The sequence below is a fragment of the Primulina eburnea genome, chromosome 10 (assembly GCF_022965805.1).
Source record: "Primulina eburnea isolate SZY01 chromosome 10, ASM2296580v1, whole genome shotgun sequence".
Taxonomy (NCBI): domain Eukaryota; kingdom Viridiplantae; phylum Streptophyta; class Magnoliopsida; order Lamiales; family Gesneriaceae; genus Primulina; species Primulina eburnea.
In genome coordinates, this window is record NC_133110.1 from 2,718,685 (window position 1) to 2,734,948 (window position 16,264).

The 16,264-nt window shown below is 34.3% G+C and overlaps 2 protein-coding genes across 2 annotated transcripts; both read left to right on the top strand.

Moving 5' to 3' along the window:
• The first annotated feature begins 4,349 nt into the window (after window positions 1-4,349).
• On the top strand, window positions 4,350-6,781 carry LOC140803563 (ammonium transporter 2-like). The gene is made up of 5 exons (XM_073159471.1): window positions 4,350-4,687; window positions 4,769-5,114; window positions 5,531-5,816; window positions 5,916-6,019; window positions 6,269-6,781. Exons 1-5 carry the CDS (start codon window positions 4,386-4,388, stop codon window positions 6,701-6,703), a joined length of 1,473 nt encoding a protein of 490 aa, XP_073015572.1. The 5' UTR covers window positions 4,350-4,385; the 3' UTR covers window positions 6,704-6,781.
• Window positions 6,782-7,110: 329 nt separating this feature from the next.
• LOC140842480 (PHD finger protein ALFIN-LIKE 2-like) lies at window positions 7,111-9,478 on the top strand. Its single transcript, XM_073210432.1, has 5 exons — window positions 7,111-7,414; window positions 7,518-7,550; window positions 8,282-8,504; window positions 8,665-8,785; window positions 8,967-9,478. Exons 1-5 carry the CDS (start codon window positions 7,321-7,323, stop codon window positions 9,219-9,221), a joined length of 726 nt encoding a protein of 241 aa, XP_073066533.1. The 5' UTR covers window positions 7,111-7,320; the 3' UTR covers window positions 9,222-9,478.
• The last annotated feature ends 6,786 nt before the right edge of the window (window positions 9,479-16,264 follow it).

Consider the following 16,264-nt stretch of genomic DNA (forward strand, 5'->3'; position numbering starts at 1 on the left):
TTCGCTTATCCACCTCTAAATTTCTGGGTTATCTAATCCGAAGTCCGTCAAAACCAAACCACAGCAAGGTGTTACTGTGTTTTGCATAAAACTCGTGTAGTGTACTTTGTTAAAAGCTATGTTATCTAATCCAAAGGCTCATAAAATCATTAGTTTTCCGAAAAAACAAGGAATATTTACATCAAGATGGAGCTCTCAACACAAAGAGCACACCTGTTCTACGACTAGTTTGTTGGTTAGTTAAAGTTTGAAGGTTGAGATTGAATGGGGTGCCTCTCTATTTATTCCGTTTTTGTGGGTTTCACATGCTAAGGCTGTTTGGTGGGGAGTGCGTCACATATACATAGAATGCAACTAAGATGGTTCACAAAAGTTTATTTATCCGATGATTATATTTGACCACAACTCCATGTCTAGTCTGTGCCAACTCCATAGACCTACACTGATATCGGGCCGCAACAGGCCATGATACAGACCTGCAACATACACCATTCGGATTCATCTGCTTGTATAGAAACTATTCTTGGACCCAATATTCTACTGATCGGTAGCGAACTCCAGTAAATGGAACAGTCAATTATTTCATTTTGTTAATTGAATGCACTCTGAGATTAACGGCCCGTTAATGAAAATTCAGACTGCAACATATGGTCCAACTTCTGTGTGAGTAAATAAGTTTCCCATTCGACACCAAACATAATCTTAAATGCACTACTTTCTTTTATTCTAAAGGTGAAAGAGTAATTAATATGCTCAGAACATATACATCCCAGTCAAAGATTCAAAATACCAAGATCAACGCGTAGAAGCATAAGCAACGGCAGAAATAATAATGGCCAAATTATGCATGCCTAGTATAAAATTTAATTCGAGAGAAAATAATTCATTAATAGCTAAACAAGAAAATTTGTCCATAGATTGAAATATATTTGAAGCTTTTACTTCTAAGTTTTCCAATTTTTATTTACTGTATAAAGTTTTAAATTATAAATTTTTGTTGGATTTTCCCTACTATATTTTTTACTACCTGTACGGTATAGCTTGCTTATGTTCGATCGAAAATATATTTTATAGAATAAACTTACCTATGATATAATTAACATATATCATTTCCCATCTTCATGTTCTCTTTAACTTTTTCCCCACACTAAAGTCTATAAATTCCCTATACAATATCACCTTTTGCTTCTTAATATTCATCTCCTCTTTCTTCCACGAAAAGCACAAATACAATTTGATACATTAGAAGCAAAACATGAGTCAAAGAGTGAACTCGAGTCCTGAACTTGCAACCCTTTACATCAAACACTGTACTAAAAAAGTTGGTGGAAACAAGAAGAGATTGATCAAGAAAACATGGGCATTTAGACTCCCAAAAGTCACGAGATTTTCATTATCCAGGTTCTTAAGGCACATCAAAGCAAATGTAGTAAAAGCTCGGCTTTTCGCATCAGGTCGAACCCGGTGTTCTCCTAAAGTTTCTCCATCTTGTTTGACAAGGTTACCTTCATATGTTGAAACGGCCGATTCACATCGAGCTGAAGCGGTGGAGGATTGCATTGAGTTTATGAATTCTTCTTGTGCTTCTTTGAAAAGATGAAATTTGTTTTTGAGTTATTGCTGGAAAATAAAATATGTATTGAGATTCAGAATGTAAAATGAAAGTATCGAGAGATATTCAATCAACCAATTGTTAGTCCAAGGGATTTCACTGATTGAAAATGTTTAGATTTAGAGGGATACAAGTTAAGTGGTATAAAATGTAGGGGGGCAACATGCAATTTTATCTTCTTCTTCTTCTTGTTTTTTTGCAGATGTGTCATTTTGTGACTTCAAGTTAATTATCGATTAAGGTTTGTCTCAGTGATTAAGATTGTCTTCTTGTTATTGTATCTCGGTTATTGTCATTTTGTGGCTGAGAAATACTTTTCACCGTCAAAGACAATGAGATGAGGAACGACATCACCTACTTTAATTTGCTCAAAGAGTCCTTATACGAAGTGTGGGAGCGTCACAAGCTAGCACGGGCGGAGCCATGTGTGTTGCTCCATCGAGCGGTAGTCCGGATGACTTGTTTTTTTTCCGATATTTTTAGTACATAAAATTTTGTTTTATTTTCTGATAGCTCGAGGATTCTATTTGTTAATATTAGCTCAATCATGATTTAAAAAATTATAGTTCGAGTAAAAATGAAAACCTGGTTCTGCCACTGGTCACAAAGACCTTTTTCCGAAGATGCCCACGTCATTAACCACCTGAATGGCTTGTGGTACAAACTTTATACTATTGACTTACTATCTTCCAATCTCCTACGATAGATGCATCAATAGGTGCTATTCTCTTGCAAAAGACACCGGATGAAGGGTTTGAACTGTCAGAGGAGATGACAGTCCAATAGTTCCCATCCTCCATCTGAGAGGAACATGCCATGAAAACCTTCAGTTGCAATGGCTGCACAGTTTGTGGCTTTGAGTTGGAAAATAGATGGTTTGATTGTTGGGATCGAATACTGATTTCTCCTGTCTTCAAAAATACGTCTAACCTACCATTTAAAAACAAAAAATTATCCTTATATTCAAAAATTAATCTTTTGTTATCACCAAACTGAGCAAATCCTAGTTGTTTCCGTTTACTGTGAATAATGTAGATGATATAGAAATGTACAAGAATCATTCTAGTCATTTCCAAAAGTTAGTGTTGGGTGCAATAATTGTTCATGCTTGGTAGAGCGATCGAATCGTGGTGATTGAGCTGATGTGCGGTTTAAAAGATTTGAGTTGCAATCCGTGATCCAATATAATTTTTCTCATATTAAATGACAATTTATTTAGATATTTTTTGTAACCTCATTAAAGATGGGGTTAGCCACATTATGCAAAGCAACTTGATTATCACAAAAATGCCGTTTGTGATCCCTTTGTGTAACTCTTAAATCTTGCAAAATATAGCGCAACCAAGTTAGCTTCAAGCATGTATTCGTCATAGCACGATATTCAGCTTATATAGATGATCTTGTAACATTGCTTTGTTTCTTAGATTTCCATGAAATAAGTGAGTTCCCTAAGAAAGTGCAATATCATGTAATTCATCGTCTTGTGGTGCGACAACCTTCTCAATCTAAATCACAAAAAGGCCTTTAAAGTGAGATTGTTGGTGGAAGATAGTAAACAACCTAGCTCGTCAAAGAGTGTCTTCTTACATACTTTTAAATTCCATGGATGCATCCTAGTGAGATTTTTTGAGTTCTTGAATGAATTTTCTCAACATTCAAACTAAATACGATACATGATCTGGCCTTGTGATAGTGAGATCAATTATCCTTCCAATTAATCTTCTATACTTGACAGGGTTGTTGAACAATGCTTCATTTGTGAGAGTAAGATTTAAATTTTATTTTATAGGAAATCTGTCTTTCCGAGTAACCATGACTCAAGAATCTTGTAAAATATCCGATGTATATTTTTTTGGATCATGACTTTTTGGCTGTGGCAACTGTAAGAATGCATCGATCCGTAGAGTGCTTGGCTGTGGGAATAAAAATTCCTTGATTACCAATTCCTTCAACTTGATTATATCTTTTAGCAACAAGACAAACCTTATACTGTCTAATTTTCCCATCAAATTTGTCCTTGATTTTTTTAAACCCATCTGCGTCCGATTGATTCACGTCAATCTGGAAGGGAAACTAGAGTCTATGTCTTTTTTTGTTGTGATGCAAAAAGTAATTAAACAAGTATAATTAGTCGTTTTCAAAACAAAAATTCAGACCATCTTATAAATCAATTTTATATGATAAATATTTTCATAAAAAATATTATTTTTTATTATATATATATATATATATATATATATATGCATAACTTTTAATCATTTCATATGAATCTTTTTGTCAACTCTTCAACCAGTTTATGTATGCAACTGGATAAATATATGTAAGCTTTTAATCAGACCATAAAATTAAAATATGTATTAATGTGGGTATTATTGAATAACGATGTACTTTAATCCAACTACATACATTAATTAATATGCTTCCAACAACTTAAGGTTGGTCAAACGATTGACTTCTGGAACATGTAGGAGCCAAGCTGTCATATGTATGGAATTTCCGAACAGGCTAAAAAAAATCTGTTTCTCAAAAATAAAAACACTATTAGTACGGAATGAACCGTTGACAAATAATTAAAGTCATCCTGAATTCTTAATGCTGCGTTCGTTCCCTCCAAAAGCCAACCTGACATGTTGAAGGACTTTCCGAATAAATTTCCGTATTCCAAAAGTCAAAAACTCGTTGACCTTATATAGTCCGAACTCCGTATAATTCCACGCCACAAAACATTATAATTTGCGGCCCACTTTCATTTCATGAATCAAATTATGTTAGGATGGCTAATAATCTAACTCTAGCATATGAAGAACGCCTGCCGGCGGTTCCGGACTGGCTGAACAAAGGCGACAACGCGTGGCAGCTGACGGCGGCGACGCTCGTCTGCCTCCAGTCCATGCCGGGACTTGTCATCCTCTATGCCAGCATCGTGAAGAAGAAATGGGCTGTTAATTCTGCTTTCATGGCGTTGTATGCCTTTGCCGCAGTCTTGATCTGTTGGGTTCTTTTCTGTTATCGTCTAGCTTTTGGTGATAAACTTTTTCCTTTCTGGGGGAAAGCAGGCCTAGCTCTTGACCAAGGGTATTGTATATCAAAAACTTCAATTTTCACGATGAATTTCACCTATTTGAAGAGATTATTGTCATGCTTAAATTCTCGCAGGTACTTGACAAGACGAGCTTCAGTGCCAGAAAGCACCCATCTTTACTCAAATGGCACCATTGAGACGGAAATGACTCAGCCATTTTTTCCAATGGCTTCGCTAGTTTACTTTCAGTTCAGTTTTGCTGCGATCACGACGATTTTGGTTGCGGGGTCGGTGTTAGGGAGGATGAATATTAAGGCGTGGATGGCTTTTGTTCCTCTTTGGCTTACTTTTTGTTATACTGTGGGTGCGTACAGCATATGGGGTGGTGGCTTTTTGTATCATTGGGGAGTGATTGATTATTCCGGCGGCTACGTCGTTCATCTTGCTTCGGGGATTTCTGGTTTCACGGCTGCTTATTGGGTACAATTTCTTTAGTTAAAAGCTCGTATAGCCATTTATCATATATTATTAAAGTTACTAAAAATAAGTAAAATTTGAACCAAAAAATGCCTTCCATTTTTGGAAGATTTGATCTAATTGACTTAATCGTTCATGCATTTGCAATTTCTTGTTTTTCCGTCCTGAAAAACTTTCCAGAGACATAATTATGTTTTTCGTGATTGTCATCTAGTAGTAAATTCCATGCCACATATTGGTATTAAGATAAATTTTGGCATAAAATAAAAATATCATTGATCAAATAAAAAAAAATATATTTCACAGAAATGTATCATGCATATATGATTACCTCTACTCTAAAATCAAATAATGCAATTTCAATTTAATTTTTCAGGTATAAACAACTTTCAATTATCTTATTTTTTTATCCGAGACAGGTAGGGCCGCGGTTACAATTAGAGAGGGACAGATATGCGCCAAACAATATACTGTTGATGCTTGCAGGAGCGGGGTTGCTGTGGATGGGGTGGTCTGGGTTCAACGGCGGGGCGCCATACGCTGCAAATTTAGTTTCTTCAGTGGCAGTGCTGAATACGAATATTTCAGCAGCAACTAGCCTTCTTGTTTGGACGTCACTCGATGTTTATTACTTTGGGAAACCTTCAGTTATAGGCGCTGTTCAGGGGATGATTACTGGTTTAGCTTGCATTACTCCCGGTGCAGGTATATTTTACTTAATTCAGCATATAATTTATTTAAAAAATCAAGTTTTTTACTATCGAGATCTTGAGTTGAATCGTGAAATATATATGGAAAGCATAGGCGTGGTGCAATCATGGGCGGCTATAGTTTATGGTGTGCTTTCTGGAAGCATCCCATGGTTCTCAATGATAATTCTTCACAAGAAGTCAACTTTGCTACAAAAGGTACCATTCCCTCTACTTTCCCCTAATAAAGACTTCACAAGAACCCAAAATTCTTTTCAAGTAGTCCATGTCCACAGCCGAAGTCTACATAGCTAATTGGATGAACAAGAATTCTAACATATAATAAATATAGCCTAAAATTATTTTAACTATCATGATCGAAATTTGAATTTCTCATGTTTAATTTATTTAACAAAAAAGGTAATCGGCCGTTAATATGACTTGTTAATATATCAAACAATGTTCCAGGTGGATGATACACTGGCGGTGTTCTACACACATGCGGTGGCCGGAATATTGGGCGGCGCTTTAACCGGGCTTCTAGCAGAACCCACCCTCTGCAACATGCTGCTGCCGGTCAAAGACACGAAGGGTGCGTTCTACCACGGAGGCGGAGTACTATTACTCAAGCAAATAGTTGCAGCGTTTTTTATTATTGGCTGGAATTTCATGGCCACAACAATTATCCTCTTATCACTCAAATTATTTATACGTTTGAGAATGCGGGACGATGAACTCGCGTCGGGAGACAATGCGGTACTTTTCGAAGAATCATATGCCCAGTGGAGCGGTGGGGAGAAATACGATCCAGCCATACAAGGCAGGGATAACCCAAGTCATGCGGTGGAAATGGTGGGAGTTGGGCATTTAAATGGTGCCAGAGGAATGACCGTAAATGTATGAATTTGGATAACATGTATTGAAGAAAAATAAAAGGTTTGGTGACGGAAGGCAGTGATCTATGGTTCATTCTTTTTCTTTTTTTTTAATGTCTTTGTGTGTTTTTGACCTATTGATATTGCTTAACACGGAAAAAGTGATATGCTATCAATTTTTTATATCAGTCATGATATCAACGTTTATCTATTTTATCAATTTAGACGTACTTTTCACGATTTACACTTTGTAATTTCATTTATATCTAAAGAACATTACCTAAGAATCCTCAATGTTGCAAATGTACACTAGAACGTTATGATTTTATTTGAAAAGCTAATAACTTAAAAAAATTGCAAATACTTTTAAAAAGGGTAAAAAGTAAGAAAAATAATATGAAGCTTAAAGGAGTGGAAGAAAGAAAAGTAGCGAAGGGACAGACGCAAAACGACGCCGTTGAAAGGGCAAGGAAACGACGTCGTTCTCCTACGTTGCGTTTTATTCTCTCGTTACGGGCACACTAACGGCTGTTGTCCTCTCACCACCATCCCCTTTCTCTGCAATTCACTTTCTTTCCATTCCTATAAGCAAAATCGTAAGCATTTGGTCGATTAAATTTCAGATCTTGTGTATAACTACAGCAAATGGCATCAGTTCCTTCGAGTGCCCGAACTGTAGAGGAGATCTTCAAAGATTACAGCGCTCGTCGTGCTGGAATTCTTCGTGCGTTAATATATGGTATTTTAAGCTAAAAAAATATGTCTAAACACAGACCAAAAATATACGCATTTTCAATTTGTTCATTTCGAATTTACTTTTTTGTTTGTGTTTGGTTTCTCAGATGTGGATGAATTTTACGGGATTTGTGATCCAGGTAAATTACTTTCAGTTCAGATTTTGTTTATTTAGCTTTTGAATTTAAATTTTGGTCTTTGTATAATTTCTGTGTAAGTTTCGCCTCTTTTTGACTTGCTTTCTGATTGTTTCATCGATAAATATCTTTACATTGTTGCTATTTTTTTTGTTGGTGGGGTGTCGTCCTTATTTCTTGGTTTTTAGATGATTGTAATTTGGAATTTGAAAAGAAAAAAGTGTGCATGTTTGGCCTTTGGTTTTTCTCTAACTGTTAGCGAGAAATATCTCTGCATTTATTTATGGTAATAATGTAGATTTTGATGTCGCAGCAGCTTTCATTGTATCTGTGTTTCTGTTGTTGGTTGAAAAACTATGGCTTTACCTTTCTTGATTCCTACCACATTCAAATCGGTTAGTTAATAATGTCTTGTTATTAACTCGCTGTTAGTTTCCTAGCTGTTCTAGATACTTTCTTTTGGGAATCCTAATTCAATGACTATCGATTAACTACTCTACTGGGTTGTATAGTGTTGTAACGATCTTTGGAGTTGAGGAATTTTTTATGTAATATTTGTGATACCCGTTGCCTATTATGATATTACCTCAAGAATCAGAGTTGAGTGGGCATCATAACTGTAATAGGCATATGGTATTTCTTACATCAATATATTAGATACTTTTTTTAGATGTAACATTTAACTTGTAATTTCATTTCTGTAGTTTTTCATGTCTCATTTTACTTTGATGTAGAGAAGGAAAATCTGTGTCTATATGGGCACCCTAATGAAACATGGGAAGTGAATCTTCCAGCTGAGGAAGTTCCTCCTGAACTGCCAGAGCCAGCACTTGGAATCAATTTCGCTAGGGATGGAATGAATCGAAGAGATTGGCTTTCATTAATTGCTGTGCACAGTGATTGTTGGTTACTCTCCGTGGCTTTCTATCTTGGAGCCAGGCTGAACCGCAATGAAAGGTATATATCATCTTTCTATTGATAGATATTGTTGTTAAAACTTGTTTTGTTTTTCTAGGTGATATGTGTTTTTTCTGCAGAGGGAGCGTCAGTTGGGTATGTATAGCATAGACTCGAGAAGTGTTTTTAGTTGTACCTAATGCATTCTTGGTACTTGCAGGAAGCGCCTGTTCAGCTTGATCAATGATCTACCGACAGTCTTCGAAGTTGTAACTGAAAGGAAGCCTGTGAAAGACAAGCCCAATGCAGATAGTGGAAGCAAATCTCGTGGCAGCACAAAGGTAGAAATAGAACCGACCACACATTTAATTTTATTACTGTTGAATCTTTTTGTTCTTCAACTTTCCTCCTTTGTCGCCTGGCCGTAATTTATTTAAAGCCACAAGGCATGAGCCTAGGCTCCTGGCTCCATGAGGCTCATCCTTCGCATCTCAACCCAAACTATTTTTCTTTCGTTTTCAGAGATCCATTGATGGACAGGTTAAAAGCAACCCTAAACTGGCTGAAGAAAGCTACGAGGAAGAAGAGGAAGATGATGAACACAGTGAAACTCTATGTGGAAGCTGTGGTGGAAATTACAATGCTGACGAGTTCTGGATTGGCTGTGACATCTGTGAGCGGTGGTTCCATGGGAAGTGTGTGAAGATAACACCTGCTAAAGCCGAGAGCATAAAGCAATATAAATGCCCATCCTGCATGAAACGGGGCAGGCAGTAGCAATGGCTGCATCTACTAAGAATCAACAGTGTTTATTTGATGATTGACACAGTAGTATAGTTATATTACCAGTTTTGAAACATCTGTGGTGGATATCTTTGTGATGTTAACAACAGTTGGTTATAAAGGGGATAAAGTCTTTCATATTCCTTTACTTCAATGTTATACCTAGATTTAGGAATCTTTGATTTATTGAGATACGATTATATTATTGGTTTAAATGGCATATTTTCTTTAAGTTAAGGGATTGATTTTTATATCTTGTATTCTCTTCAACTCGAGCTATTTCATTTCTATTATAAATCAAGTGATATTTATGCTGGAAATAGAATTTTGAATGGCATGGCACGACGAGGATGAAAAGTTCTCCTTTATGTGTCTTGATCATTACAGGATCCTTTTTTTGTCTTGTTATTGTCGATTTTTAGGGAACTTTTCAAGTGGGAAAGCAGCAAATAGCCAAACTGAGCTGTTGATGATTGGAACTTGTTCCTGTTGTATTTTTAGGTTTCTCCTCCAGGTTATATAAACACGAGAAAAGATTTTGAATTTGAGAATCTTCATACTCTTCTGTAGCGTGCTGTCCTTGAGCTTTCAAATTTCAATTTCCTACTTTAAAATATAGCCGGTGCATGGTAGTGTGGTTGAATCTACATAAAACGGGGATTTATTCCTTTTGATAATAAAAAATAAAAATAAATAAAATGGGGCTTTTTTATTGAATAAATACTAATTAAATAAAACAATAAAAATGAGATTAACAAGCATGGAAGGACAATGAATTTAAATAAAATAAAATAAAGAATTCAATACAAGCAGATTTTGATTCAAGGGGTTCCGATATCCTATTGTATCACTGTTCATCGGTTAATATTTGATTTATTCATGCATTTTCAAACAAATAACATTAGAGTTGTATGGATAACCGCTAAAATCTTTGTATTTTCCTAATTTAATTGACTAAACCCAGTAGTCAAAACTTATTAATAATTAACTGAGCACGATAACGTTCTATATTAATTAAAAATAACATTTTCGTTTCGTGAAAACAGTTATTCCTAAAATCTAACAACCGATATAGTTACAATTGATAGATCTAGTTTCGTTGATTTATTTAAACAAAATATGTTATGGTAGCACAACACATTTAATCTATTGATACTCGCGTTTCAATTGTTCATTCAATTATGGATCAATAAATTCATGTATAGCAATAAAAATCCATACATCAAATTAAGTTGTTAGATTAGTCGACATACGAATTTCATGGAATTAAATATATATCAACAAATGCTTGAAACAAATAAGAATATTAAATTAAGCACAAAACCTCACAGTAATAAAATTGAAATAATGGAGTTTTCCCTTGAATCATAAAGAAGAAGCCAAACATGACTTGATTTACAATCTCCATAAAAATAAATAAAAAAAAAAGTACTAGAATTGTTGGAGCAAACTGGGAGAAAATCTCATGCCTTGCTCTTGCTCTTCACGTGTGATGATCGTGGAAGAAATCCCTTTCTTTTTTTTTCTTTCTTGTGACTCAGGCTTTCTTCACATGAGTTATAGTTCTTGGGAAAGGAGCGAAGCCCACTAAATTAAAGAAAACCTAATGTACACAAAATCTTATCCCAATAATAAAAATCTCTCTTCAATTATTTTTCACAAATCAAATACTATAATTATGAGTAAAAAATCTGATATTGTCTTAACAGTTTTCGAAATTCAGACGTAGTTGCATCGACAGCGGAAGAGTAGTCACAAGGTGTGATCACGCCTTGCGGAAAGTACATTTCTGAAAATTTTCTGCTTCAAGTCATTCACAAAGTTCATATTGACAACTTTAATTGTGAAAAAAAAAATCACCTTCTTTAGCCCATATTCATCTTAAAAACAGAAGAAGAAAAAATTCATACAACAAAATAACACAAAAGTATATTGATTAAGCACGTCAGAAGTGACAACGATGAGAAATATGATAACAAAAAATATAAACTACTGCAAGCCTATCACTCTGCCTTGCTTGGTTTGCTCCGACAACTACGTAACATTTTGTGGCATCTTAACAACCAACCATTCCTCTTTGTTCCCATCGACTGAATTTTCCTGTCAACTGGTTTTATATTTATTTTTCCCCTTTCAGCAACCTTTACATATAATCGAGTCTCTAAAATTCATGCCATTTGCCAGGTAGGGTCACTAGGCCAGGCCGTCCCACTGCGAAATGGGATACAGTCGCTCTAATAATTCATCTAAGGAGAGGTTGAAATGGACCGAGAAAGTACATGATATGTTCGAGAAGGCGGTCAATCGATAGTAAGTAAAATCTATGCATATGATCAGAATTTATATTAAACTTCGAAGTATATGCATCGTTATGTTTCATTCTCTCTGTATTTTAGCTCAGATCAGATCATGTTTTATATTCTTTGGTCCCAGGGGCTACACCAAAAGGTGTTTTGACAGCTATGGCGGTTCCTGGATTGACCATCTTTCATGTCAATAGTCACTTACAGGTTCTTTCTCCAGGGTCGGACCTTTTATGAGGCCAAGGAGGCCACTGTCTTAGGGCTCGTCTCACAGATTAGGATCCGTGAGACGGTCTCACATGAGACTCACTCTGAATAATAATACGCTAAAAGTGAAACAATAGGTATGTCTTGTGTTACTCTAGATAACGAATTCTTATGTAATATATATTACTGAATGGCAAGTGATTTTGAATAAAGATATTGTGGTCATCTTATAAATAAGCTTGTTATATTAAATGAAATCCGTCTGATATTGTTTGTTTATATATACTAATAAAGATGCATGAGCGTTACATGTGTTATTATTATTTTTAATTTGATCAAATAATATTAAACAATTAACACGAAATTATTTTCAATTTAGAATAGTTGTTCTATTTAAAATGAATTTTTTTTTTAGATTTTTTTCTATGGAAAATATGGAGTAACTTGAGGAGTTTTCTTAGTAGGGTAAGAAGGGTAATTATAAAATTAAATATTTTGTTGTTCTATAAGATAGTTACTCTAAGGGTCTCACACTTAATAAGATAGCATAGTTAGGGGTGTTCATCGGTCGGTTCGGTTTTCGATTTTTTTTTTCGGTTTTAGAAATATATAATCCGATATCCGAACCATTTTTCTTCGGTTCAGTTCGATTTTCTACCAAAACGGTTCGGTTATTTCGGTCGGTTATTTCGAATTTGATATAAATATTTAAATTAATAATATAAATATAATATAAAATATAATATGTTAACTTTGTTTTCTCGGTAAAATATTTAAATATAAGGTCTAAATTAATTAAACAAACAACAATCAACTAAAAATTGTTCGAAATGGTTTTTCATTCACTAAATATCATATCAAAATATATAATAAAAATATAAAAAAATTATCAATTTTATGAAATTTCGGTTTTTTTCGGTTTTGACATATGTAGACTATAGTCCGAACCAAATAAAATTCGGTTTAACATTTATATCCGAATTACAAAATTCGGTTTTTGGTTCGGTTCGGTGTTCGATTTTTTCGCTTTGGATTTTCGGTTTATCCGAAGTTTGAACACCCCTAATTATAGCTATATATATTTTGTGTATTGAGCTGTGAGAGAAGATGAAATCATGGCACCGATAGAATAATATAATTTAAAATAAAAAAAAACTATTATGAAACTGTTTTATAGTTTAATTTTATTAAACATATTTCTTGTTTGACCCGATTAATGATAAAGTATTACTTTTATTTCAAAAAATATTAATTTTTATTTTAGATATGGACTGAGTCGATCAGTATCACAAATATAAATATGTGATATTGTCTCACAAAAGACCTAATAATAAGATGAGAAGTTCAAAACGTTTTATGGTCGAGAATTTTTAAGTCTATAAATTGTTAATAAGAAAATAATTTTTTATATATAAATTTATGATAATTTATTAAAATATGATTGGGTTTTTATTAAAAATAATTTAATTTTTAAAATTAATTTCAAAAATACTTTAAAAAAAAAAGTTTGCAAAACTACCTCAATCCGCGCTTACGAAGCGCGGACGCTGCTCACGTGGCGCAGCGTCCGTGTTTCGTAAGCGCGGACGCTGCAAACGTGGAGCAGCGTCCGTGCTTACGAAGCACGGATGGTGCTTGCGACGGAATTTAGCGACGGACTATATATAGACCCGTTGCTAAAATTGAATCAGCGACGGTTCTAAAACACCGTCGCTAAATATGAATCGGCGACGGTTACCTTTGCGATGGATAAAACCGTCGCTACTTGTAGTGACGGATAAAACCGTCGCTAAGTTTAGAGTTCGAAATTTCTTACGTGGCACGCTAATAATATTATTAACAGCACTGCGAAAAACCATTTTTGTTGTAGTGAAGACATTGAAAAATAAATAGACAAAAATTAATCCCGAAATAAGTTTTTTCAGGAACTTCTACTATTCAACCTGGTTTTTTCAGTGAGTCGGGGATGACTGTCTAGGCTGATATATTGAATACAAAATATCGCGATATAACAGTAAAATCTTATGATATAATAGTAAAATCTCGTGATATAATAATTATAAATATCGTTCTAACAATATATTGGTGGTACATTTAATATTATTCATAAAAAAATAGACTATAATTTATAAGTCAACAGGATTTTCACACTCCGTCTTTGTCGAAAATCCTGCTGCCTAAACAAACCAAAGTCAGTCATCTCTGACTCACTGAAAAAACCAAGTTGAATAGTAGAAGTTAGGGGTGGGAAAAAATATCGAAATACCGAAATATCGTGTCGAAAAAAATACCGAACTTACCGAAAAATCGAGATACCGAAAATTTCGGATTTTCGTTATCGGTATCGGTACGAAATATTTTTTTCCGTATTTCGGTATATACGGAAATACCGAAAATAATTTTTTATTATTATTATTTTTTAAATTTAAGTTCGGTATACCGAAAAAATGTCTGTATAGCGAAAATTTTTTCGGTATACCGGCATTTTTTCGGTATTTTGACAAAATTTTCGGTGTCGGTACGGTATCGGTATGAACTTTTTTCATACTGAAAATTCGATATACCGCAGTATCGGTATCGGTATGGAAAAATTCTATACCGATATTTTCGGTACAGTATACGGTACAGTAGTACGGTATACCCTGTACCGTACCAACCCCTAATAAAAGTATCTGAAAAAACTTATTTCGTGATTAATTTTTGTCTGTTTTTTTTCAATATCTTCACTACAACAAAAATGGTTTTTCGCAGTGCGCACATTGCATGCTGGCTGTAAGGTCAATGAGCGACGGTTTTGAAACCGTCGCTACACTGAGCGACGGTTTTGAAACCGTCGCAAAGGCAACCGTCGCCGATTCATATTTAGCGACGGTGTTTTAGAACCGTCGCTGATTCAATTTTAGCGACGGGTCTATATATAGTCCGTCGCTAAATTCTGTCGCAAGCACCATTCGTGCTTCGTAAGCACGGATGCTGCTCCACGTTTGCAGCGTCCGCGCTTACGAAGCACGGACGCTGCGCCACGTGAGCAGCGTCCGCGCTTCGTAAGCGCGGATTGAGGTAGTTTTGCAAACGTTTTTTATTTAAAAGTATTTTTGAAATTAATTTTAAAAATTAAATTATTTTTAATAAAAACCCAAATATGATTATACTGTTTTTTTATTTTTCTTGAAATTCAATTATATTGTTGTTTATCTATATAAAGTGAATTTTATTGAATTTTATTTGATTAATCAATAAAACGATTACTATTTAATTATTAAAAACAACGAATATAATAAAATTTATTTTCGTTGAATCGAAAACTAACTCTTTAAAATAATAAATTATTAGTTTATCGTTAAATTATTATTTTTCTAAACTAATAAAAATTTCACAGTCTCAACATTATTAGTTTATAGATGTTTTACTCTGATTGATATTTGAACTACGTACATTGTCAGGTGAATTTTGTCAAATAAATCAATGGTTTTGAACTCTCTAGCTACAAACCATCGATCCAAATGCAATTTTAAATTTAAATTTAAATTTAAGAGCTTATAAGTGATTTATTTGTCGTATAAATTCTCGAAACATTAGGTATATGAGATTAGTTGTATGCTAAATGTGCTTATACCTATTATTTTTATTCATTAATTACATTAAAAAAACATCATGTGCCTCACAAGAGAGATACTATTATATTTAAAAATATGGTTGTATGCTAAATGTTGGCTGCAATAATTGTCTCTGCTTGGTAGAGCGATCGAACCGTGGTACTTGAGCTGCTGTGCGGTTTAAAATATTTGAGTTGCACTATTATCATCAGCTATAGCTTTGGGTAAAGCAGCAAGCGTTCGGTCCTACAATTGGTATCAGAGCCAAGGTCACGGGTTCGATTCTCATAGATTGCAAGGACTGCAATTATTGACAGGGAGATTGTTGTGTGCAATAATTATCCTTGCTTGGTAGAGCGATCAAACCGTGATACTTGAGCTGCTGTGTGGTTTAAAAGATTTGAGTTACACCATTACCACCAGCTATAGCTTTTGGTAAAACGGCAAGCGCTCAGTCGTACACTAAATTTATTGAATCCCGCCAAAATTCATTTGCTACACAAAGAAATAATTATATCATGTAACTATTCGTGTAATGTCTTTATATATCTTTAATATAAATATATAATGAATAAGTTATTAAATGTTAAGTATTAATTTTTATTTCTTTTTAAAAATTTAATTTGAATATGATGTCCCTTGAAAACTGATAGGCTCGTAATAGTTAGTATTTTTATTTTCATATTTCCCATTATTTCAACCTTCCGATATGTTTAATTGATACATTTTTGTGTAATTTTATTGTAGGAGGATCTTTTACGATCTTGGAGCAATATTGAGCTAAAAAGGTGATGTTTATCACATTTGAAGTTTCCAAGATAAGTTTGAAAGAGAATGACCAAACCAGAAGAGTTCTTGGAACAAGGCGTGGCCACGCCTTATGATGAAGTTTCAGCTGCCAAAAAAAAATTGTAAGGAGGAAAATCTAGAT